The sequence below is a fragment of the Eleutherodactylus coqui genome, chromosome 7 (genome assembly GCF_035609145.1).
Source record: "Eleutherodactylus coqui strain aEleCoq1 chromosome 7, aEleCoq1.hap1, whole genome shotgun sequence".
Classification (NCBI taxonomy): domain Eukaryota; kingdom Metazoa; phylum Chordata; class Amphibia; order Anura; family Eleutherodactylidae; genus Eleutherodactylus; species Eleutherodactylus coqui.
The window spans coordinates 173,090,384-173,118,050 of NC_089843.1; the positions used below are offsets into that span (position 1 = coordinate 173,090,384).

The window sequence follows — 27,667 nt, forward strand, 5'->3', positions numbered from 1 at the left end:
CGGATTTCACAATTCAAATCGCCCCCATGTGCAGGGGCCTTAAGGTTGGGTTTACACAGGGCAGATTTGTCGCAGAAATTCCGTCCGCTAATCCCGGGATTAGCCAGCCATGTCGGAAGCCGGCATTGCGGTGCAGATTCCCTCGCCGCAGCATATTCTTTTTTTTTATTATTCCGCTGCAGCCAGGCTCTCCTGAATGGGAGCGCCGGCTTCAGCAGAAAAGCGAACAGCCAGGCTGATTCAAAACCTGGGGCTAAGTGCCGCGGGTTATGAAGCAGCGCTTTCCTTGCGGAAATCTCGCAGTTTTTCGCTGCAGCCAAACAGTGAGATTTCCGCCAGGATTCCGGCATGTAAGAACCCAGCCTTATGGCCTCTCTAGGCTCAATAGGACATCCATCAGTGAAGCTGGGGTAACGTCTTAAGGCCCATTTAGACCCAACAATTCTCGGTCAAAATTCACTCAAAGCCGTCTTTTGAGCGATACGTTGTGTCTAAATAGGCCCTTCGCTTCCATCTGCTCTCTCCTCTTATACGTTCACATCTATTAATTTATGACTATCACAAAATGTATCCTTGTTGGTCATAAATGAGCTGATAAGATGAAGAGAAGAGATAAGGCCTGAAAACCAAGGGCCCTTTCAGACGGAAGGATTATTGTCCAAACTGGCAGATGTGAACACATCGTTCGGTCTGCACACGAGCCGATGACTTAACGACCAACGATAATTGTTCGCTTTTCACTCGTTGTCCATTTTCTGCAGGCATAAAAACCATCATTGGCCCGCTCGGTTTAACCAGCGCTCGTTTAGTACTTCTCATCACCTATACAGCGAATGTGAACGACTGAACCATTTCTCGTTTGAACGAGCCAACCATGTATCTGCTAAATAAATAGGCTCCCCGAGCCAGCGATGACGTCAATCACTCGTTCAGACAAGAAATCTGCTTGTCTAAAAGAGCCCTAGGTGATCAGTCCAGCCTCACTGACAACTCTCCTGTTGACACTTACTTTCACACGGTACGACTGACAACCATCCTAGGAACTATCACTCCTTGTCTTCACACAAGAGAGAATGGAGGCAGAGCGCGCCAAAGATCTCTTCTGACCACTGGTCTCCATTCACTGTCGCTCGCAGATTGATCGACTCCTGTTTGCACTGAGCAAGAAGTGACTCATTAGTTGGATTTCAGCTCACTGAAGCTAAGCGACTAGGAACTATTGAGCGACTTTCACTCAGTGCCCTGTCGGACGGCCGTCAGTCGCTCATAATTGCTCATTTGCATGATTATTTAGGCGCCTATTGGCCTGTGCTAATAGACTGTGTGTCTTATATATAGTAATACGTAGAAGCTGCAGAAGACAAGCAGTGCAAAATTTTAAATTAAGTCCTTTTGCCAAAATGATTGTCAGCCCAAAACTCATGCGTTTAAATAAAAAATACCCCTCATCCCCAAAGGTGCTCATAGCCTTTTACTTTTCCTGTATTTACTGGCCGATTCCCTACAAATGAACTGCTGTATAGTTTCAGATGCACTGGTAACGGTATACTTGCCGCTGGTGACACCTAGTGGCCAGAGTGTGTAAGTACAGGAACTTATTTGGAAGTTGCGTTAACATTACAGCATCCGTCTATTGCACGTTCATTTACCTATTCTGGATGACGTTAGTAAAATAAACCAGATATTTACTACATTTAATATGTTTTGGCAATAATATAACGCAATAATTATAGTGAATGATAACTCTCACATGCAGCAGGGTGTGGTCACATGCAGAGGAGTTGCTGTGGATTTTGACGTAGATTTGCATCTAGTAGAATGACCAGGATTAGCCAAACTAATTTTTTGGGGAAATCTTATCTTGGAACCACATCAGCCTACATTTCTTACAGAAGGATTGGAAAACCCATAGTGAATAAAATGATTAAAGGGGTTGTCCCGCGCCGAAACGGGTTTTTTGTTTTTTCAATAGCCCCCCCATTCGGCGCGAGACAAACCCGATGCAGGGGTAAAATAAAAAAAACGTCCAGTACTTACCCGAATCCCCGCGCTCCCGCGACTTCTTACTTACCTTACTAAGATGGCCGCCGGGATCTTCACCCACAATGCACCGCGGGTCTTCTCCCATGGTGCACCGTGGGCTCTGTGCGCTCCATTGCCGATTCCAGCCTCCTGATTGGCTGGAATCGGCACACGTGACGGGGCGGAGCTACAAGGAGCAGCTCTCCGGCACGAGCGGCCCCATTCACCAGGGAGAAGACCGAACTGCGCAAGCGCGTCTAATCGGGCGATTAGACGCTGAAATTAGACGGCACCATGGAGACGGGGACGCTAGCAACGGAGCAGGTAAGTGAATAACTTCTGTATGGCTCATAATTAATGCACGATGTATATTACAAAGTGCATTAATATGGCCATACAGAAGTGTGTAACCCCACTTGCTGCCGCGGGACAACCCCTTTAAGTGATAGATGTTTACAGGTCAGATACTGAAATGAACTCATTACCAGCATTTACTGTGAGTTGTAAAATAATGACAATTACAGTCCTACAACCTGCTCAAGTACCAACAGCTTCCCAAAAAATCACAGACACAGACACTGGAAATAATCCTCCTATTTTTATGAACTGCCCAGGAAGGTTGGGAGCCATGAAAACGACTGGACAGTTAATAAGGGTCCCAGTGAGGTATATAAGGGCTGTCTCACTGGAGCATGTTGGTGTAGCGTATTCCAAATGGTGGTTTTGCATGCAGAATACGCTGTATCAATCTCCCTTAGGTGGCCATGTTGGTGCTCACATGAATGTGCACGCAAGAAAAGTTGCAGCATGCACTATCTTGGCACTTATTATGCTTGCAAACATGCCAAAATCGTGCATGGAGATTGGCAGTGTGCAGCAGGTACGCCAAGTCATTTCACTGTATACTTGCTGCATGCTGCACATGTCTCCTGCGGGCAGCGCACAGCGAATAACAGCCGTCTGAGTCCAGACTAAAGGAATGATGAGAGTTAAAAAATAAATGAATATTCCCCGCTCTTCTTCACAGCTCCTCTTCCAGATTCTAGACTGAAGTGATAAAGAAGGTGGAGCAACCCTGTGGTAATGATATAGATTAGATATTGTACCGGAAGCACATACAGGGTCTCAGTGAGGGTCTATATCCAGATATTCCTGTGGAGGTGCCGCCAACCGGAGTTGTGCCTGTATGGATGGAGCGTGAAACTGGTAGAGAGACGTAGATAGAAGTTCTGGATTAGGGTGCGAATCTCCAAAAAACTAATTATAGATGCGGTTGGGTAGAAGGAACTTTTTATTGGATGGAATTATAAGCCAGCAAAAAAACGTGTTTCGAGGACGAAGCCTCTTCCTCACTTTGGCTGGGCACAAGCGTAGCTACAAGAGGATGCTTGGTGAAGCATAGGGACACAACAGGGATGAAGACACCCTGCATAGGGACTGAACTGAAATGCTTGTGGGGACAGAGTTGAGCATCCTCTTATAGCTATCGTTTAACCCAACCAAACTGAGGAAGAGGCTTTGTCCTCGAAACACATTTTTTATTAGCTTGTAATTTCACCCAATAAAGAGTTACTTCTACCTAACCGCTTCTGCAATTAATTTTTTGGAGGGTTGCTCCCTAATCCGCCAGTCCTATCTATGTGTTTCTACCTCTTCCAGATTCTGCCATGTTGGTGGTGACTGACTTCACCAACTGTGCCACCTACTCAACTCACATAGATTCTACCAACATCTATTACCTTTGTCTATAAACTAAGACTATAGCGTCTCCCATAGTATGACCGAAAGGAAGAGAATCTTTCCTTCAGGGTCCGAATAAAGTTAAGTGACAACCTCATTTAAAGCTGCAGCATTGCCCATGCAGGTTGTCACCCAGCATTCCCATTAGTAGATACAATGAAGAAACACCGGAATTAAATAAGTAACATTTCTTTTCAGGGAGGGAATTACTAATATAATTCTGAGCGTTCAGCACTCAATAACTCTTTGCAGTATTTTCCTAATGTGCATCCATTATTTCCTCAAGTGAAATCACTTTACATACTGCGCAGCCCATTTATGCAAAATTACAATGTATTTTTAGGGAATATTTTCATTTTTGCGCTTAGAGTTTACATTTAGAAAGGAATTAGATCTGTGTCTCTACTACAACCTGCTGATATTATCTTGTTGCCTAATGTCTTTTTGCTTCTGAGCTAAATTTAATCTGTAGACTCTTGGAGGAGTCGCTGATTGACTTCTGAATACATTAAGGCTTCTGTTGTTTTTCATGAATTAATATAATGTATCAGTAGAGAAGGAACTAGCTCCATCATAAACTCACTTCCTCTGATTTGCTTTCATTAAAATGTCTGTTGTCTGTAATGTGAATATTCAAATGTATGTTGGTGTCCATATTTTAACACTATCAGCCGAATGGTAGGTTGAAATCGTAACGAATCAATTTAGAACAAATGCAAATGCATCAGCTATTTACTCATACTTTTCCATTTAGGTTATTGAACTCATCTATAGAGATACCTACATGTAAAGGTGCTATCACCAAAGCCATATTTGTAGTATAGTTTGTAGAGTCATGCGGAAGGAACTAGTTTAAAGGACCACTCCAGGCAATACTGATAAATGTTGTTATATCTTTTGCAGGCTCCGCGGGGGCGGAGTACAAAAAGGATTCTGTCTTTAGTATCTTTGAATCTTTATGTACTGTGCCGCCACCTCAGGCCCTTCGCTAGACATAACATAGTATATAATTTTCCCTGGAAAACACATTTTAACTCTCATGGCTACGTGGTTGTATCATCATAATCTGGTCAGTGCTAAAATCAACTTGTCCAATGTAAAAGTTGCTATCTTTACGATTTCTTAATACACTATTTGTCAAAAAAAATATCAAGACCCTAGAAGGAGTTGTGGTTTTGCTGCAAAACTCGGCCTGCAGTTCCATCTCAGGCAGATATGAAATGATTAGAGTTGTGGGGTGATTAGATGAACGGTCTTGTCACCTGAGGTCCTAAAAGTGGTTCCCCCCTTGGCCTATAAAAGGCTCTCGGAGGCTCCTTATGTGTAGTGACCTCTTCTTCCACTTGTGTAGAGCTTGTTGACCACTAATTACCTCTACGATGCAATCACAGAGATTTTGCCCAGTTAACAGAGTCCAAGAGGTGGCTCATTATTGGAATTCAAGAAGTTGGATGGCCGTATCAATGAATTGCCCACCACCTGAGCCCTTCTGAGGAGATTTTGAGACCAGTTGATGTGTGAGGGCACACATACAAGATGACTGGGCTCAGGGAGCCCTTGAGCCCTGATCATCTGATGGGGCAGCTATAAATGTTTTGTTGTCCGCCATCCAGAGACAGGTGGCACGAACATTACAAGTTCCTGTGTTTGTCTGAACTATTTCCAGGTGCTTGGCTAAAGGACATTTGGCCTCATGATGCCCATACTTGTACGACCTACCCACCTACGTTGCCTCCGGTCACAGTGGTGTCATGAACGATGAAACTTGACTGCTGGAACTGGGTTGTCTTCAGCACCGAATCCAGGTTCAGTTTGGGCACTGCTCATGGCCCTTCAAGTGTTCAGTTTTCTGCCATAATTGATCCTTTTGTTGTTATATTGTAATCACTTACTTCTATCAATACTACAACCACACAGAGAAAGTTTCATTTCATTCCGACAACTCCTGCTAGGGAAGGGATATTTTTGACAATGAGTGACAATGTTCTCTTTGGTAAGCCTAATGTTACCCTTCAAGAAGCACTTATGTAGGGCTATAGTTCTTAAAAATGATCTTATAAGTCGGACGCTTGCTTACTTGCATACATATAATACGCTTCCTAGCTCACTGAATCAGAGCTTATGGCCGAATGTCTACAGTTCTAGCACATCGGTGTAATAACATAACATTCATTTTGTGAATTCTTTCTGTGTATGACTTCTATCCCGGCTTGTAATATTCCTCTGTTTTTCCTGCTCCATACTAGCTCCTATCTCATTTTCTATCGGTTACCAATAATCATCTTTTCTGATCCTGTAGGATGTGGTGGTTGTCGGAGAAGAGAACTTTACCACACCTTGCTACATCCAGATGGACTCTGAAGCCTGTCACATACTCACAGAAACCTTAAGCACCTATGCACTGGTGGGACAATCTACTAGCAAATCATCAGCCAAACGACTGAAGTTAGCGATATTCGGGCCAACATCCTGCACATCTCTGGAGTACAATATTCGTGTTTACTGCTTAGATGATACTCAGGATGCACTTAAGGTATATACACCCTTCATCCTACATAGTTTTCATAGCTAATAAAGTTTATCCATGTCATATCTATCTATCTATCTATCTATCTATCTATCTATCTATCTATCTATCTATCTATCTCATATCTCATTATCTATCTATATATCTATCTCATATCGATGTATCTTATATCTATCTGTCTATCTATTTGTCTCATATCTATCTATCTCATTATCTAGCTATATATCTTTCTATCTCATATCTATCTATCTACCGTATAATCTATCATCTATCTATCTCATATCTATCTATCTATCTACCGTATAATCTATCATCTATCTATATATCTCCTATCTATCTCCTATCTATCTATCTATCTATCTATCTATCTATCTATCTATCTATCTATCTATCACATTATGTCTGCTATGTCTATACAGCATATGTTTGAAAGACTAAACATGTTACAGTGTGTCGGCCAGGGTGGACATACATGACAGAGGCTGTGTAGTACATTATGTGTGTCCTCCGCCAGAGCCTTCATAGTTGAGTACCCCTGACTATAATGCAGATAGTGGCTGCAGAATATGGAGGCTAAGGATTGCTGCAACGCTAGTGAGGAAGGTAGAGTATTTTATTAAAAACACTTCATTCTGCCCCTCCCGCTGTTACGCTTGCCCTGGACTCGTCTCCTGCTGTTCTTTTCTTTTACATTCTCTTTTCACTGAATATTTTCTTTCATTTAACAGAGAACTGAGCAAAACTGAACATTGCAATGTAGAGTTTAGCATGATAAACCAGCTGCACCTTCAATGTTTGTTAACTTAATTAAACAAAGTAATTTTGAAATGCGTCGGTGCTTGAATGAGCATAGAGCCGAACTTCTACACAGGGATATGAAACTTCTAAATCAATGAAGTTGATCTAGTTTTTGGGGACATTGCAACACAATGCAGCAAAAATACTATAAGAAGACTTATAAAGCATGACTCCCGCTATGCGGAAGTGTCGCCTCTGTGCCGCATTCTACCCATCATCAGCTGTCCATCCAGCTGCGACCATTGACTTTCTAGAATGAATTCAGTGAGACATGAATCTATCAGCTGAACCTGAATAACTATCCATCTTATTAGTGCCCATCAGAGAAGATATTGGCAGGTGACATCTTTTATCCAGTTCTTGAAACTAATCAGGCAATATACATCTAGTGAGATGGACTAGAAGTAACCAAGTATCTCCTCGGCTAGAAACTCTAAAATCAGGCATTGTAGCTGTCAAACAGAGTTGGATGGGGGATCACAAATGTGGCGGCATGCTGTGCAACAGAGACAGGAGACGGGCGCTTGGCCATCACACAGGATTCTATATAGATGATCCAACAATTTTACTCGACAACTGGAACAAACTAGAGCACACCAGCAGTTCTCTGGCCACAGGTAGAACGGGGTCACTAGGAAGTATTTGCAGGCCTCTCCGGCTGGGACAGCCAAAGCGTGTAGCTCCCCCTGTCAGCAGACAGGAAACTCACAACAAGTACTTTTTGCTGCAGCTCCTCAAATTTTGCAACCTTGAGGGCCTTTCTGGAGTACTTATCCAACCAGCGATCACCAGGCACCTCTAGTCTCCTTTGCTTCTAGAACTGCTCTGCCCTTCATAGGAAGGATGCATGTAGCATAGTCACATGCTGCTGTCATGTGACTCAGCCCCACCAATGAGCCAGCACTACACTTAAGCAATAATTACACAACTTAAGCATGTTGATATATGCCCAACCACTAAGTGGCATGGCACACCATTAATTCCTTTTAGTGAGTATCAAAACCAGTGGCCAACACAATATAATAATAATCTTTATTTGTATAACACCAACATATTCCACAGCACTTACATAGACAGGGGAATACAGAGAGACAAAATACAAACATTACAGAACCACGGTTACATAGTAATCAGTTGATGGAAACAATAGGGGTGAGGGTCCTGCTCTAATGAGCTTACATACTACGAATAGTGGGGTGATACAGAAGGTAAAGGGGCTGGAGATGTGCACGGTATGGCGAGGTGGAGAGTGAGGGGTGATATACACAGACAATGGTCAGACATTTGGCCGTGAGACGGCAGAATCGTTATGACTGCAAGAGCGGTTTATGACGGCTAGCAGGGATTGCAGTCAATAGGTCAGGGAGTATGTTATCAGGCGGAGTACAGAGGGGCTTGTTTAGGGTATGCGGTATGCCTCCATGAAAAGGTGCGTTTTTAGAGTGCGCCTGAAGTTCTGCGAGTCCTGGATTGCTCAGGTAGCCTTTGGTAGTGCGTTCCAGAAGACCGGTGCTGCTCTGGAGAAGTCTTGGAGGTGGGAATGAGAAGTTCGAAGTAAAGGGGCGCTCAGTCTGGTTTCGTTAGCAGAGCGGAGAGCCCGGGCTGGTTGATGGATTGAGATGAGGGAGGCAATATAGGGGGCGCTGCCCTATGGAGGGCTTTGTAGATGAAGAGGGGCTACACCTATAGATAGCAGGAAGCATCTATTTCCTTATAGTCTCAATAACTAATAAACTAATAACATCTACATTGTACCACCATAAAAAAAATCATAAAAAATACTTTGGTTTATTGACAAGTTGAATATCATGGTCGTAAAATGAAATATTAGGTAATGAGAGAGACATAACATTGATTGATCCTACTTGATGAGGTCACAAGGTCTTGCAATGAAGAACTGATGTATCGCTCATAGTGCTTCCCATTATCTGATTCATCCTGGAATTCCTCAGAAAGAGTAGCTACATTGCATTGCTATACACAACACAGCAAGCGCATGAACTGGCCCTTTAATGTTGGAACTTTGAAATCTACATGCACTTTTACTAGCTGCAAATTGTTTCCAAGTTTTTGCTTCCTTCAAATTACACTAATGAATATTTTAGTAGAAATGTTCAGCTGGGAAAGATCTGGCGTAAAATAATCTCTCATTATAATTTCATACAGAAGAAAATTGGGCATATGTTTCCCAAACCACTTGATAACTTTTTGTTTCCAAAAAAAAATCACAGGAAGTGTTACAACAAGAAAGGAAAGTTGGAGGACAGTTATTAGATGAGCCTAAGACCCTTCACTTTAAAGGAAGTACTCATAATCTCCGCCTCTCCGTTCACGACATTCCCCACTCCCTATGGAAGAGCAAACTGTTAGCCAAATATCAGGTAAGTTATGAATGGCATAATTATTATGACAATGTTCTGAAACCTACCTGAGCAATGAGTTTTATGCCAACCAATACGATCTTTCAATTGGATTCTTTTGAGGCTGATAATAATATTGAACTGCCATATCACAGAAAAAGTACATCATGTGATGGGGACACAGAGACTCTACTCATAGGCGGCATATAATGTATCATAAGTGTCTAATATAGTGATACACAAAGGCATAGTGTACAGAATTTACAGAATGTGACATGAAAGGGGTTGTCCCATGAGAACAAGTTGTCCCCATATGCACAGGACAGAGGATGACTTACTGATCCATGGGGCAAGTACTGGGACCCTCACACATCAAGAATAGTAGTCTGAAGCGTCCTACAATGGTGGGCACACATGCGCACTACTCTTCCTCCATTTGATTGGCACCATCGGACACAGCCAAGCACTTGAGCTTGACTATCTATGGCAATCTCATTGAAATAAATGGAGCGGTGGTGTGCATCTTCAACTGCCATTGAGTTCATTGCAGGACGATTTGGTCCTGCATACTTGGGATTGGTTGAGGTCCCAGCAGATAGGTGATAACTTATTTTTATGGAACAATCCCTTTAAACTTTTTCGAATGAAATGGACATCAACATTTCCCAATCCCTATCTACAAGCACAAACTGTGCATTCTAAAGATTCCTCCGTATTGTAGCTCACAGAGTACCTTCTAAACAGCCTATAACCCAATGCGTCCTACCATGATTACGAAGTATTAATAAATAGGAGATGTCTACGGACCATCCTGACCTTTACCCACGTCAGACCTTTGTGTAGCCTAAGCGTAATATTAAAGATGAACGAAGCAATTTGTTCCAATTTTAGTAGCGATTCAACCGGCAAATTGGTTGCTGATTCAGTCCAGTTTGTTTGCTGGATTTGGTTAAAATGATTTGACAGGCTTATGTAATCTAGGAAATCAGCGCTAAGCTGACTAAATATTTTTACTGGACGCTATTAATGCTGCAAACCAGGAATGTATTACTCCCAGTAAACATTTATAGAAAATGAAACATAAAAGCATGCTTTCCGTAATAGGCGTGATCTATGTGCCCCCATAATATGTGAGCACTTCTATAGAAGACCACTCAAGATAATGGATGGACTTAAGTGCCTAGTATGATTTGTAAGTGAGCCCTTCGCGATCAGCGTGGCGAAGTGTCCAGCATTTTATCATATGAAACTTTATCGTTTGCTAATAGGCTTTTGACTCGGATTTTATTAATGTTTTTTCCCATTTCGGCTTAGCTTTTAAGTACTGGCTTTATTATCACTTAGTGGCCTTGGTTGTGTCTATCTTCACCATCAGCTACCCTCCTTTCCTTATTTCCCACAATCACGTTTAATAATTCTGCTGGCCTGGCCGAGGCAGTTACCCTTGGCAAGACTTCAGCGGCATTGTGCGAGAAGCTCAGTATGGATTAGATATAGTGCTAGTTCAGCAACTTCTTCCCATTGCCTGCAGGCTGAACAACTTCTCTTCAGTGCTTTCAGCTTCCATTAACCAGGTTTCACTCCGTAGCCCATCGCTCTCAGGGGAGCTGAACACTGTGCTCGTAATGTGCTAAAGTAATACAGGCTGAAGGCAGAAGAAGAAGATTGCCTCTACTGCAGAGGAGCCGACTCCTCGAGAATAACAAGAGATGGTCCTTGTAGTACAAGTTGTATTTTTATTGCATGGTGTCTGCCACTTAGTGGCTTGTGTAACGCAGGCAGCTATATGTACAGTCACGGGGACGAAGGTTCGCCAACAAGCAAGACCTCCAAAACTTGATATACCTCTACTGAAGAACATCGCATATCTCTTGAGTATTTCCCTTCCATTCAATTGTTGACTATAGTCCTCAACATGAATTCGACACCCCAATTATACAAATTTAAGGAAATTAGTATTTAGTCAACAAATAGGTTTTTTTTCCTAATTTTTTTTTTCCGTGTTTTGCAGGAAATTCCTTTCTATCAGGTCTGGAGTGGATGCCAAAGGAATCTGCACTGCACCTTTACTCTGGAACGCTTCAGCCTTAGCACCACAGACCTCGCCTGTAAGCTCTGCGTCAGACAGGTGGAGGGGGAAGGACAGATTTTTCAGCTGAACTGTACAGCAACAGAGGTATGTATAGAAATCCTCTATAGGGACAACTTCAAATATCACATGATCACGTTGTGATGTCGGCATTGGTAATGTCAACTTCTAAAAACACATGGTGCTTTTTTCATCCTGTAAAAAATGCCATAAATTCAACTTTTTTCTGTTTTTTGCAAATGTTTGTGGTTGGCATTTTTTTACGTATTTTGTTTCTTAGGCCAGACTCACAGGAGCGTATGGTCACAGCATAATTCACATGCAGGTTTTGTGCAAGAAATACGCTCTACCTATCTCCCACAGGCTCCTATGATGCCACTCACACAAGTTGTGCAAAATAGGCAGCATGTACTATCGTGGTGCATATTAATCACGCATACACGCCATGCTAGTGCATAGCGATTGGTGGCACGCAGCAAGTATGCAATGTCATTGCTTACTTGCCGCATGCTGTCTCGCACGAGGCACAAGACAGCGAATTACGGCAGTGTGAGTCCGGCCTTATAGAGACGTCTGTGAGAAAACACAAGAAAACGTGCTAAACCTGGCACATGCTGTGTTTGTAAAAAATGCCATCGACCCAAAAAATGCTCCCAAAGCAAGAAAAGATGTCACAAACAATAGTATGTCTGTAGTGCGCTTTAATATCCCAGCAGCTTACAGCTAACATTGGGCTGTGATGTTTTTTGCCACAAAATAAAAAAAAACTCAGTAAAAAATAGCAGATTGAACATCGGAGAAAACACAGCATTTTCCCTAAAAACGCTATGTGTGAAACCACCCTTAAGGCCTGTGTCACACGAGTGTATGTGTATTTGTGCATGCATGAGCATAGGGTTTTGACGGAACGAACAATGCTTTTTTGCGCACATCGGCATATTTTACTATACCTTTTGCACTCGTGAAGCATTTTTATTCACACGCTGCAAACAAAGACGCACCGATTTAAATGGGTGATTAGGCTAATTGTTCCAAATATGTTCTTTTTTTCCAGTGGAATCATGCAGTGTATCACGCTTCTGCTTGCTTCTTACGAGCATCTGCGCACCGCCAATTGACTTCTGTGGGGGCTTTAGTGTGCAAATGTGCAGTGAAATAGAGCGTGCTGCGGGGTTTATTGCACAGCCAGAATGCGCAGGAACAATACACGCATGTGAACAAACCCATTGAGATTAGTGTGTTCTATTCTCTGCATATTGCATGCGTAAATTTTGTACGGACAAATATGCCCGCGTGACGCCGGCCTTAGATGTCTAATGCATATATTTATACATAGTCATACTTTTTAATTATACAATCCGCTTGTGTCTCCTGTGCGGGAGATCCGCACCTCTTGCCACCCAAAGGGATGCATTAGCATCCGCACTACAAGTAAAAGCATGCGGATGTGATTTTTTTTCCCCGGCATCGGATCACACACGGGACGTTATCGTAGCATGCTCCACTTTGCTTGCGGATACCGCAGAGACCACTTCCATCGAAGTCAATGGAAGCTTTCCCTGCCGCAGCACACCCGCAGCTGTCACTGTGGAGGTGGCCGCGGATCCGCGGCAAAGCAGGAGATTCAAAAACAAAAAAAAAAGCACTGCGCATGCACCGGGCGCATCGCCGACGCTCAGTCCCATCCGCCGTGCTGAAGAAAGAATATCCAGCCGGCTCAGAGGAGACCCGTGCTGGATCCGGAGAGGTAAGAAACTGTCTCTTCCTCTCCATGGCCGCGAACACGCACGGATACCACAGCGGGATTCAGCAGTGCAATCCGTATGTGCAAGTGAACATCGAGCCTTTTAGACTTCACCTAATTTAATTGTTGCTTTTAAGGTTTTTTTATATTCCCTGATTTAGCATATTTATAAGTCATGAGTAATAATATTTATGAGATACAGGTGAAGCAGCGCCAAACTTGTTACTAGGTTGAATTTATTGAATCATAATATATTATCACTACTTTCACAGAGCGCTGCAAGTAGAGAAGTATGATGCATAAAAAGTCATGACGAAACTAAAGACTGACATCTAACAATATATCTGTATATATGATCTAATACATGTACAGAACAGATTAGCTCATTCTGAAGGATATGATCCCGTACTTACGCCAGTTCATTTATATCACATTCAGAAGCGGAAGAACCATAAAGCTTCTGGAGGTGCAGTTAAGGCCATCACAAGGGAACCAGCTATGGTTGTTTCCATCCAGCTTCTTCCATCTGTCTATCAACGTTTGCAAATTACCCCCACCCATGTTCCCCTGAAAGTACACGCACATGGGCTGATCTTCCAGATTTTTTTTCAGCTTGCATTTAGGACTCCTTCAGACAAGCGTATTCGCAAATATACACTTTTCATCGCCATGGGGCCAGCTGGTGTGCAAACATGCAGGAAAATCGAGGAGGTCCTATCTTTTTGCGCGCAACCGAAATGTGCGCAAGCAAAATCATTAATGTGAAAGAACCCATTGACATCAATTAGGCTCTATTCTCTGCATATTACATGTGTATATTTGGTGAGCACAAAAATTTTGTGCGCAAATTCGTCTGTCTGAAGCTGCCCTTAGGCTAGAATCACGGTCCGATTTCTCGCACACCAAGCGCCGTTTTGCTGCGTATGCGAGGCGTTATTGTTTCAAACCCACATTACTTGAGGGAAGGAGCGATCCCCGTCATGGCTGTCATTGTTTTCAATGGGGAAACCTCACATCACATCGCACCACATGCACCTAGGACATCCTGCGATGCTGCCACCAGCCTTGAGAAAACAATGGGAGATGCGATGCGCCACAAGATAGGATGTGCCGCGATTTGTTTCCCGCATCGCTTATATGTATGACCCCATTGATAAGCATACGGTTCATATTTGTGCGAGATTTGTGCGGATGTGAATAGCATGTGTCTGTGTGCGGTGTCCAGCGCATCGAGCGGCACACAGATATGTGCTGTACGATATGAGTTGTGCCCAAAAATTTTGGGTGCAACTTTTTACTCCTCCGTGTGCATATTTCCTTGGATGGAGTCTACAAGTCTTCCCGCCCCAAATGAAAGAGCTTGTGAACCCCTTTCTTACCATTGTCCCCCTCTTCTGTCTTTGGGCCATGACCATAACCCTTTACCATCTTATATTAGAGGATCTTCGATTGCCTGTACAAAGTCTTTACTGTTTCGCTGGCCAAGATGTATCTGTAGTCATGTAATTAGCGCACATCATGCCCAGGCTAACGACACAGTAGTGCACTAATTGTACAGCTTGTGAGTTCCAGTAGATCATGCAGATGCTGCTCCTACGTATTCTTGCTACAATTAACCCTGCTGTACATTAGGGCTGATCTAATTGAAACAGACCTGTGTTCCAGACACAGCCCAGCATCCAAGGACGCAGATGTATGGTTTAATGGTAAGTCGGCTATAAATATTTAATTTAATTTCAGCAGACGAGAAATATGATGCTGGCTGAGAAAGTATTGGAATTTAATTCTAGGACTATGATAAAGTAGAAATAAACTCCATGTACCAATCCATATCCAGAAATTGTCTCCAATATAAATAATTTGTTTGTTCTTTGTGCAGGAACCGAGCTGTATTATTGATTATCCGCTCATGGATTCAGCGAGTACCATAACGACCATTATAGGACCAAGTGCTTTCAGCATCCCTCTAACTATTCGGCAGAAACTGTGCAGCAGCTTAGATGCTCCTCAGACACGGGGTCACGACTGGAGGATGCTCGCCCATAAACTCAACTTAGACAGGTCAGCCAGCCGCCCTTACGGCTCAGTATGAAGGGTTTCTTGCATTAATGTCTATAGCACTGTGCTTTTATGCATGACCATGCCATCGGGACTCGTAGAACTGTTAGTGCTTTTTGCAAGGCTGATCCTAAGCTTCAATCATTCTACAGCCCCGAATGCAGTGTATCAATGATACACGATATATCCCATCGTTTGACTGCAATAAGGACATGTTGGTGCTCAAACACATTAACCCCTTAGTGAACGGTCTATTTTGTGTCTTAAGTAGAGATGAGCGAGTATACTCGCTAAAGGCAATTGCTCGAGCGAGCATTGCCTTTAGCGAGTATCTCCCCCGCTCGAGACTGCAGGTTCGGGTGCCGGCGCGGGGGAGCGGTGAGTAGAGGCTGTCAGCAGGAGGGAGCGGGGGGGACAGAGAGATCTCCCCTCCGTTCCGCCCCACTCTCCCCCGCAGCTCCATGCCCGCTGCCGGCACCCGAACCTGCAGTCTCGAGCGGGGGAGATACTCGCTAAAGACAATGCTCGCTCGAGAAATTGCCTTTAGCGAGTGTACTCGCTCATCTATAGTCTTAAGCGATTCTCATCATTGCATTGCAAGAGCCATGACTCTCTGACATAGTAATAGAGGCTTGTTTTAGTTTTTTTGGCATGAGTTGTATTCTTAAATGGCCCCAATCTGGGGTACATATTATGTGTTGTATAGCTTTTATTACTTTTTTTTTTGGGGGGGGGGGGGGGATGTTCAGAAAGCCAGCCATTGTTTTGGGGTTTTGTTTTTACAGTATTGACCTTTCAATAAAAATAACTTTCTTACTGGCTCAGCACGATTACTGTGATACCAAGTTGTAAGGAAAAACTATTGAATCTGCATTCTAAGGCCTTGTTCATACGAGCGTAGTTTTAGCGCAATATGGGCGTGCAAAAAGATCGCAGCTATGCTGCACTAAAGATCGCGTGTAATTTCCAGCATTAAGTCTCGTGTATAATTAGCAGTGAAATTGCCTGTTCACACGATCGGAGCTACGTGGTGCATTATCCAACTTCCATAGGAGTCTATGGAGAGTCCCGAGTATCATGCACCAAAGATAGGTCCGCTCCTATCTTTTCCTGTACCACGGACCTTAGATGCGCACATTGCAGTCGCATGTTCTATCTTTGTTAGCTGCTAGTGTTTTGCGTGGCTAAAATTCCTTCATCTGAACGTTTCTATAGGAAACCATTGGTTCTATTAGATGCGATCTCCTCATGCACCTGTAATGCGCTAAAACCATGCTCGTGTGAACGAGGCCTAAAACCCAGAACATTTTAATTTTTCCAGCATCAGAGCTCTGTGAGGGCTTGGATTTGGCAGGAAGAGTTGTAGTTTTTATTGGTACCAGCTTGAGGTAGATGTGACTTTTGGATTATTTTTTCTTATGTTCTTTGGAAGGTGAACAAAAGAAATCTAGTAATTGTGGCATTAAAATTAATATTTTTAATTGTTATTACAATGTTCACTGTGTGTCATAAAGAACAACATATTTTCATTGTCTGGGCCATCATGAACGCAATAATACCTATTAGGTGTAGCTTCTTTTTAAAATTTGGTATTTTATCGATTTAAAATGGGTTTTTGGAAAAATGTATATTTTTCTTAAACTGGATTTTTTTTCTTTAAAATTAAGCATGAACTTTTTTTGATGCCATTTTTTAGTCCCTTAAGGGGACTTGAAGATGTAATAGTTTGATTACTAGGATATTACACTGCATTACTTATGTAGTGCATTCTACTAAGCCTATGACAACAGACTCTGCAGGAGGCGGGGCCTAATAGGCTGTGTTGCATGGTAGACATGGATGCCTTTGTCAGGCTTAGGGCTGCCATGAGAACCCATTATTAGGTTCCTTGCAATGACATTGTGGGGTGCCAATGGGTGACAGAGCCCTTTCTCCATATCATCACCTTACATGCTGCAGTTGCTATTGATTGTGGCATGTAAGAGATTAAACTTCCAGGATCTGAGGTCTCTCCATTCCTGGCAGTTAGAGCAGGAGCCTGGCTGTCAGTAGTCAGCCAAGCCACCGCCTTACAAACATGTATGTGTAGGTTCAAAGCCCATTAGTGAGATCAGTAAAAAGGCGTATTGGCCTTCACAAAGGTCTGAACCAATACTAAGCCAATCCATTCTATAGGAAATAGGTTTATAGTATTGAGAAAATGGCACTTGCTTCCGCCAGCACATTAAATTATTTTATCTTTACATTTTATTTTTATACCAAATTTTCTAACAAAATAATGGATGGCAGGAGAAGCAGAACATAATGGGAAGTGAGTGATAGCATTCATAGGGCCTCAAATAACAAGCTGCATCAGTACAGGTTCCACGAGGGATCCGTGACATTGCCTGAACAACTTCAAGACTTTTTTTACTTTTTAACCTAAATAGGTCTAAAATACTGTTGTGATTAATGCCTTAGTACATCTTCATAGATTTGAAAGCTCTGTTTATCTGATGCATGGCTCCAAATCCCCTGTAAAGATCTGGGCAGATGTAGTTAGACCTGCATTTGATAAGTCGGCCAAAGCAAAAGAAGCATTGATGGGTATTGGGCAAAATGTACATCTGGCACATCTTTGGGCCGTTCGTGCACCAAATCTAAAATGCCATGCCAGCTAAGAACTGTCATACATATCAGCTATAATTTACACCAGTTTCTAAAATAAATTATAGTAAATCTGATGGACTGAGGGATGCCTTGTCGCTTTTCTTGGCACTTTTCAAAAGTGGCAATCAAAGATAGAAGTCACACATTTTGCTGCTCAACAGTTTACGACTTCCTGTTTATACTGTTCATTGAGCGTTATAATAACATGGTATACATGGTATACACGCTCCTAAGCTTCCTCAAGTTCTGGCCTCAGGCAGCTAGAACGTTACTCAGGGGCATAGCAATAGGGATCACAGGGGTCACAAGTAGCTAAGCCATCATGTTCTAAAGGTTCTCTTATAAGTATGCAGTATAATGTGTGTATGTATTTGGGTAGGAGGGGGGGATCAAGTCATAGCTGGTAGCTAGAGTTGAGCGAACGTACTCTGTCGAGCTTGATGCTCGTTCAAGCATTAGCGTACTCGATGGTGCTCGTTACTCGAAGGAGCATCAAGCCGTGTTCGACCCCGCCCCAGTTTTTGGCTCCTCCCTGCTGTGACGTGCCTATTTTGGCCCATCCCTGCGAGCATCATTGGCAAATTTTTTGTCTGGCAGGCAGGGAAGAGAGAGAGACAAACCAAGAAGAAAAAAAAAGCTCGGGACCCGGCGTCCCACATACAAAAAATGCTCGAGTCTCCCATTGTAGTCAATGGGGTTCGTTACTCGAGTAGACTTCTCGAATTTTACAAGTAGGGGGCCAAGCTGAACTTTTGTATACTTCCTAAATTCTGCCCTCCGTGTTTATAAACCATAACCTCAATAGCTAATACTGAAATTGACTTGGTGCAAATAAATGTTTCAATAGAGTAACATATTTAATCTTTGTATCTCTTTATTTGTGCAGGTATCTCAATTATTTTGCCACAAAACCTAGTCCAACTGGCGTAATCCTAGATCTGTGGGAAGCGCAGAACTACCCCGACGGGAACCTCAGCACCCTGGCCGCAGTCTTAGAGCAGATGGGCAGACACGAGACGGTGGTATCTTTGACAGGAGAAGACAAATATTGATCTTAACTAGGACGAAAGAAGAAGCTAATAAATAGATAAAGTTACCAAGTTATTAAGAAGACCTATCGAAGAGGAATATTGACCAATGAATTTTACTACTTCTAGAAAATGGACTTCTTGTATATTAACGACATGAAAAGGAAAAAAAAAACATGCAAAGCTGTATCTCAAATATTATAAACCAGCCTGATGCTCATTCAGTGTGTGGCTTGTTAGAGGATTTTACAGTTTCCTAGGAAACGAAATTTATTGCTATCCAGATACATGGATAAACTTTCTATACAATCCCAGCTCAAATGGACATTGTTTACATCCACTAATGGACAGGGGTTATTGATTCTGTCCCGTGACTCTTTCTAATTTGTGCAAGCCATCTAAGTGACAATAGTGTGCTTCTCCAGGGTATTTTAAGGAAAGCTACAGAATTTTTTTTTCAGTGGAATTTAGATTGGATGCACTAATAACTTCACCGAGTGTCCGATAATCCCTTGTCCTGGTCATTTGTCCCAAGTTCTTTTATTCAAGCAAAGAGCAGGAAATCCATTAGTCTTAGCGGTAAGCCGGTGCCAATGTAGGTGGCAAAACCAGATTATTTTTTTTAATTCCGCGATATCACAATCAGTCACTAACATCAGAGGGGAGATACAGTGGAAGCCATCATTGAGGAACACCCATGAGTACTAACAACAATGCTTTTACTTAACAGTAGCGTTAGAAAGCGAAGCCAACGGCGGACTACCGGTATTGTCATCTTCTGCTTTCATCGTCATTCTAAAACATGTTTTATTTTATTTGCTCGACAGGTTTGCTTTTTATTGTTGATCATCACTTACTAGAAACTTCAGTTTGGACAACTATGGAATATTAGGTGTTGGTCAAATACAATCGACAGGACAATGTTTGCTGTGTTATCCCTTTCAGGCCCGTTGTGCCCGTGACTTATTATTCCAGTTGGTCAGCGCTTTAAGTATTGACTGTTGAAAGATGTTGGGCTATGCTTTATGATCCTGGGTGTTAGGTGTTTTGATGTATTAGTCATGGACTTTATTAAGCCTCATGCTCAAAGCCTGTATGCTTGCATGCAGAGCCCCTATGATATTGTGTTACAGAGCCATAAGTATTAAGTGTGCCAGAGGATGATACCTCCATGTTCGCCCCTAGAAGTAATACCTGTAGTGGAGAAGGACTCCACAACACGACATGCAATAAAATGTCCCATTTTCCCCCCACAGATTTATATGTATAAAAATTGCAGGCAAGTGGAGATATTATTTGGGTCCATGTGTGCCAAACTACAGATGTGAACAGATGACATGGTCAATACTACAAAAGTGTTGGACCCCTGCCAGACATTTGAATAAGCCCCCTTCCCTTTAAAGGCATTGCACTAAAATCAAAAGTTATTCCTTATACACAGAACAGGGAATAACTGTATGATTGGTGGGGGTCTAATCACTGGGACCCCCATGATTCAGAGACTTGCAATAACAAGGCCGGAAATTGACGAATACAGGTGCTCAGTAGTCTCCAGCACTGCCAGTGAATTTAAAGGATTGGCAGAACACATATGTCCTCCACCTCACTTCTACATCTGTATCTTCAGATCTCTGCTCACAGGCCCAGATGCTAGCTTGCATCAAGATGTTTTAAGCTGACCAGTGTCAGGACCTTGTGGGCCAGGCTCTCAAAGGCCTCTTCTGGCTGGGGGCATGTGAGCAACTGCGATTGCTGAGACCCCTATAGTTACACCCCGGACAGCACAGAACCGTAATATAGAATAGGGCCTAAAGTTGACATAGTAACATAGTATGTTAGGCTGAAAAAAAGACATATGTCCATCCAGTTCAGCCTATTACCTGCCAATGTTGATCCAGAAGAAGGCAAAAAAAACAATGAGGTAGAAGCCAATTTTTTCTCATTTAAGGTGAAAAAAAAATTCCTTCCTGACTCCAAATCTGGCAATCAGAATATTCCCTGGATCACCGAACCTTCTGAAGTAATCAGTGATTATAACATGTAATATTGTATCGCTGAAGGTCCCTCATGAACTATTTTAATTCCATAGTCTCACTGCTCTTACAGTAAAGAACCCCCTTTTATGTCGGTGTAGAAGCCTTCTGTCCTCTAGACGTAGAGGGCGCCCCCTTGTTACAGTCCTGGGTATACATAGATGCTGGGAGAGATCTCTGTTTTGACCCCTGATTTATGCATACATAGTTATTAGGTCAACCACCAGGTATACAATTTTCCTAAGTAATCTAGAAGACAAGGAGAAAGCTAATTAGGAATAATGTTATCAATCAGAGGAATGAATAGTTGTCCAATTAAGAAAATGACTACAACATCAAAGATCCTTATCACAGCTCCATCCTTCATATATAATGATTACAGGCCTTAATGTAGTGGGAGGATCACTAAATGAAGGACAAGACCCGTAAGGGCACTTATGTTACCTGCAAATAGCATTTATTAGAGAGAACAAACATTCAATGAGATTGGCAAATTTCAGGTTTTAGAAGAGGAGAGTCATGCTCACTCCTCCATGGTATATTGGTATATAATAAATCTCCGGTAAGGGTGCCTACCCACTGGCGTTTTTTTTTCCCTGCGAAATTCGCAGCATTTTTTTTCTGCAGGGGTCTATGGGACTTGTAATGTTAAAATCGCGATCGCGCAAAATCGCAATTTACCGCGATTCGCAATTTACCGCGATTCTATCATTTATAATCAATGACCTTTACCATTGATCTGTTGTAAAGTTCTCCCAAATATCCACATCAGACAGACCGTGCAGAGCTGAAGAACGCAATCGTTCACCACCAATATTTATTCGCAGGGGTGGCTAGTGTTATGGGAGACTATGGAAGTAAAGTATTACGTGTATCACTTGTCCTCATTCATGAGTGCCACTTTGTATTTAGTCATCCTTCCCCAGAAATATGGACATCACACCATAATATTCTAACGAGGAGGTGATGCTGGCCAACTCCTATGTTATAACCGACCAACTAAAATTTTAATGCAAATTTCTATAGTGTTAACGGGATTCTGTCAGCTGGAACATCCTGCCCAAACTGCAGGATTGATGTTATAGAGCAGGAAGAGCTGAGCAGACTGATATATAGTTTTATGTGGAAATATTCAGTATGACTTGTATTTTATTCCTTTATATCTCTGCACATTCTGAGCTGAACAGTCCAGTGGGGCGGAGCTATCAGTGATTGACAGCTACCTCTGTATGTACAGTCATACACAGCTGTCAGTCACCGATAGCTCCACCCATTGGACTGTTCAGCTCACGATGTGCAGAGATATAAATGAATATATTACAATTTATGCTAAATCTATCCCCATAAAACTATATATCCATCTGCTCAGCTCCTCCTGCTCTATAACATCATGCAGTTCGGACAGCATGTTCGAGCCGACAAATTCCCTTTAAGATGTTCAGTAGCTATGCACTGAGTTAGAGTTGATAGAGGTCGCCCTGAACTCCTCTTCTGCTTTGCATGTGTGAAGCCGCTGACCAGGATGCGTTCATCATAGCCAACAAGGGTTGCCGCAAGGCAAAGTAACATTGCATTGCTCCGCAGGATATTACACAAGCCAGTTTGTACAGTGCTGGATTACACGCATATTGCTATGACCAAACTGGAACCCTCTTCAGATTGTATACTTTCCATGGAAATTCTATATTTAGGATGCCCTCTAGTGGTGATAGCTTGCCATTATACTCTTTTTTATCATTCCATATAGACATTTTTATCCAGAATGTGTGAGAAGAAATCTGCCTGTCACAACTTTTTTTCTGGCTTCAGAGTTGATATTATGTTACACATTATGCCAAATATGTTATTTTATTAGAACTTATTGCATTGGGAACGCTATTACATGTTGCTTGCCTTTATAAATCCATTTGCTAATAAAAAAAGGAAAAATGTATAAAAATACCTTTAAGCAGGCATGTGGGGCCAATCTACATATATTTTTCATTTATTTTGTGTATCTTCTTATTTTTGCATTTTTTGCTTTAATTTATTACTCCAGTCTACTATTTAAGTGTGTGCTATATCATACTTGTGCTATTCCAATACAATGTCATCTGCTGGAAGATGTGACTATTGTACTTGTATAGTATGTGGCCATCTTTATTTGCTACCTGGGATGTATTGCACCCTGTTTTCTATTGGCACTCTCGTTAGTGAATGCCTTTAATTGCATTCTGCGTTCATTATGACAATGATGTTATGTGGAAATATACAGGTCGATGAAAAAAGGCTGTAATTATCTACCTTGTTTTCAGGTATTTCTTGCTACCACCTTGACGTCTTAACATAGCGTTCCAGTGAAAGGCTTCTGTACGTACAGCGACTCATTACACGTCTAACAGGCTAGTTAACTAATTACCAGAGATTCTGTCTGAGTTCATAAAATTAAGGAGCGATCGATGCTTTGTGACAGGATACAGTAATAGAATCAAGGTATTATCTTGCCTTTCCAATTTGGGCTTATTAAGTTAATATACTCATTAAAGGTACATTCACTCTGGGAAACACAAGACTTACTTTGGAGTCATTTCAAAAGTACAGCTGAGATTTATTAAGTGGCTGCAATGCTTAGATCTAGCCGTTCGGTGGAAGGAGACGGAGTATTTGTAGAGATCCTTGCAATGATTTTGCTGCCGGAGACATTAGATGTGGCTGGGTTGTCCATCTCACGTATTACATGCAGTGCAATCAATAGTACGCCTGGCGGAATACAACAAATGTATCATGATCACAAGTATATTTCCTTGCCAAAGAGTCTGCATGTATCTGCTGTAGAATACCGATAGCACGAGCTTCGCTTCAAGGCAACCTAGGGATCCTATGGCTAATATCAGTATAACAGACTATATCTTTAAGGCTTCATTCACGCAGGCGGATGCGAATTTGGTCCATGAAAAATCCACCATTTTCATTGTATCTATATGTGCATTTTGTGCTTTTTTGGTGCAAATGTGCGTTTTTTACGTCCGTGTTGTATCCGTATTCACTGTGTTTTTGAAACACGGGAAAAAAATTCAAGAAGACCCGATTTATGTCACTTTTTTCCACTGTCTCCCGCCAACAGGTGTAAAAAAGTGCAATGAATCTGCATGTAACATCCATTCTCGCTGCATCTTTTTTACACTCCCATAGAATTCTTTAAAGTGAATTTGCTCCGTGATGCAGACTATTGGCTCCTTCAGATGAGTGTATGCGCAAATGTGCACCCTTCAGCACCACATATTTGTGCTATGAACAAGATTGAGTTGTACACGTGTCTGTACTTTTTTCGCACGCAGGACATGTTCATATGCGTGCGGAATGCACCCATGCCCTGATTTGCATGGTTATTTAGCCTAATAAGCTCCAGATCTGTACTTCCTTTTACGGCATTGTGCAGCATATGGCGCATTTTTGTTTGCATTGCGCACCTCCCATATACTTCTATGGCCACTTTGGTGTGCAGGACCTAATTTTTGTGCAAATGAGAAATGCACGTGCAAATTAAGGAAAGTGTGTACAAATCCATTGATATCAATGGGTTCTGTTCTCTGCCTATGGCGCATGTAAATTTTGTGTCCGCAAATATGTCCGTGTGAAGGAGCCCTAAAATATTACATTTTAATTTTATTCCACATGAAATACACACATTAAACAACACACATCTGAATACACCAAGTTAATTCAATTAATCCATATTCATATACGTAGTACATCTGTGTGAATGGGCCTAGTTAGAGGTCCATACACTGATGGAGCAAAATCGATGCTAAGAAATCCAATTCTGCATGGCACCGTATCATCTCTGTACTGTAAATATGTCTATATGAACCCATCTCAACAGCTGAACATCTATGACTGCACATTGGAAGCTTATTATAAAGTATAACGGTCCAATTTTCTCCAGTACAATTCATGGTAATGCAATATGAAATGAACATGTCATTGGGTGTAATTAGCATCTTCTAATATGGGCTTATCCGATGACCAATTAAGGAAATCCGTGTATAAGATTATAAGAAGTGCCACATACACAGGTGAAAAGTTAGGAAAGTTTTTTGTTTTAGCCATTTGTTAAAAGTCAAGAGTGAATGTACCTTTATTATAACCCGGATATATAGATGACCTCCGTATATCACAAAATAGAGAAAGTCCTTATTTATTTTGACGTTTTGTGAACATATCGTATTGTAAGACTGATGGAATAACTAGCATCCAAAATGTCTATACCGTCCATGTACATTAATCATGCTTAAAGAGGCCAGTACTATTCAATCCTTCTAGTATCCCTCTGCTTTATCGCTACATTTAGGTCAAATGATGGCTGACTGGTTCTTATATAGAGTGGACGGCTAGGACTGGGCAATGGTTACATGTCTGCAGAGGTTGCAACCCTAAAAATTGCTAACCATGTTGTCTACAAATCCTATGGAAATTCCAAAACGTCAACCACCTATTCAATGTCAAAATTCCCTATAATGCTGTCATAAAGTGACAAGAAATGGAAGACCCATATGAGACTGAAAAAGGGAAAAAATCCTTGGTCATTTTTAAACAATCAGCCTATAGGGTGATGTACATGGTAGAGCGCCACCTAGAGTCCCTACAGGTCTGTGTGCTCTTAGGGGCGCATATCGCTGTAATATGGAGTGCAGTATAATATGCCACATTTTACTTTATAAGTTCTTATGCAACCTGTAACAAAAAACCTTCCTGTAAAGTCAGAAGCGTACAGAGATACAATATACAGTAAGCAAATCCAGTGCTACGGTTCTACAGACCCTTCCGCAAAATAGTAATGCCAACACAAGATCTATGAGACCTGTGAAACATTCAATGTAATAATGAGTGAGGGTGCTTTTAGACGTAACAGTTCAAACAAGCAAAAGTGGACAATAATCGTTCGGTCTGAATGCGAGCCAACGACTGGACAACAAACGAGGATCGTTCACTCTTTGTTCATCGTTCATTTTCTGTAGGCATAAAATCCATCGTTGGCTCATACACTGATCGTTCGATTTAAACAGAGCTTGTTCAGTCCTTGTCTTCGCTTATACAGAGACTGAACGATTCTCATTTGACCGAGCCAACAATACATTTGCCCGTCTAATCAGGCTGTACGGGCTCATTCGCTCGTTCAACCGACAATCGGCTTGTCTAAAATGACCCTAAGTGTGGATCAATGTAGGCATGTGGACTAAACCTCTTAGATCCTCTTGAAAAGCATGAATGCTGACCAATGAACTAAGGAAGCAATGCCCTAATACCGCCTTCCTTGGTGTGTGATCTCTGGGCCATATCAAAACTTGTAACATTGATTGATATATATGTATTTCATCATTGGGCCACTAAAATATAGAGCAATGACTAGGCTAAACTTTACCAACCAATTGTATGTGCATACTATGTAAAGCTGAAAAAAGACACATGTCCATCCAGTTCAGTCTATTACCCCCCAATGTTGATCCAGAAAAAGGCAAAAAAAACAACAATGATGTAGAAGCCAATTTTCCTCATTGTTCTGTTCGAACCACAACATGTATGAGAAAACTGGGCAGAGAGCTTCCAGTTATATCTTATGGTTGGACTGCTAAGTATTGCAGACTATATTGACGCCTAATGTTTGTTTTCTACTGTTTAGGACACAATTAAACAAAACTAAAAAAAAATACTAATTATTACTTAAAAAATATATAACTTTAGATCAGCGCTGGTATTTTCCATGTACATTTCATATTACCCCGTGAACTATATATTTCAATATGAAGCTGCAACGAGCAAAAATAAGCAAAAAAAGAAAAAAATGGTCAGTGCAAACGCAGCTAACGATTGAAAAGATAAATAGTTCGCTTTTCATTCATCGCTCATCTTATGCAGCATAAAACCACCGTTGGCTCGTTCGCTAATCTTTCGGTTTACATACCGATGGGTCAGTCATTCTCCGTCACTTATACAACAAATGAGGACAACGTAACGATTTCTCGCTTGAACGAGCCAACGATGTATCTGCCTGTACGAACAGGTTTCCTGGGTGAACTCTGATATTGTTCGCTCGCTCAAGCAGTATATTGCTTGGTGTAAACGGACCCCAACCAGTCGGTAGTAGACAATAATATCTCTCGGTAATGTCGGTAATATCTCTCACTTTGACCAGAAACTGAGCGCACATTCATATACATTGTGTCTGTAAGCCTTACTTTTACTCAAGCATTGGCCACAATTGTTCCAAATTTTCATGGATTTAGCGTAAATGATGAGTTTGGTGACCTATTATGAGAGCTGGGTGGCGTGTGAGTTGCAATGGCTGAGACAAACCCAATGGACTCCTTGAAGCTGAGGATTTCGTTCTCTCAAGTATTTTTACTACAGCAGTATTACTGCAAAAGTGTTACTTACTTTTTTGGCTATAGAGATATAGAAACCGATTTAGTTTTTGTCTTTTATTTCCCTCCAGCTGTATTTACTATGCAATTCCTTTTTCTAAAGATGTACTAAGAAAGAAGTGCTATCCATTGCATTCTTTGTATTCCTGTACAGTGAGATGTAGTTTACTCTCTAGGTGTGCCTCATACTTTCCCCGGTTCCTCCCTAACTTTAGCCT

At 41.8% G+C, this 27,667-nt stretch overlaps 1 protein-coding gene across 2 annotated transcripts in view; it reads left to right on the plus strand.

The window, feature by feature from the left end:
* The window catches only part of UNC5C (unc-5 netrin receptor C), a 358,450-nt gene extending 336,768 nt beyond the window's left edge, over positions 1–21,682 (plus strand). For both annotated transcript variants that reach the window (XM_066574021.1, XM_066574023.1), the window contains 5 exons: positions 6,062–6,295; positions 9,319–9,468; positions 11,459–11,623; positions 15,160–15,341; positions 18,874–21,682. In XM_066574021.1, coding sequence (XP_066430118.1) covers positions 6,062–6,295; positions 9,319–9,468; positions 11,459–11,623; positions 15,160–15,341; positions 18,874–19,039 — 897 coding nt within the window. In that variant the 3' untranslated portion in view covers positions 19,040–21,682. The remainder of the gene's footprint in view (positions 1–6,061; positions 6,296–9,318; positions 9,469–11,458; positions 11,624–15,159; positions 15,342–18,873) is intronic.
* The last annotated feature ends 5,985 nt before the right edge of the window (positions 21,683–27,667 follow it).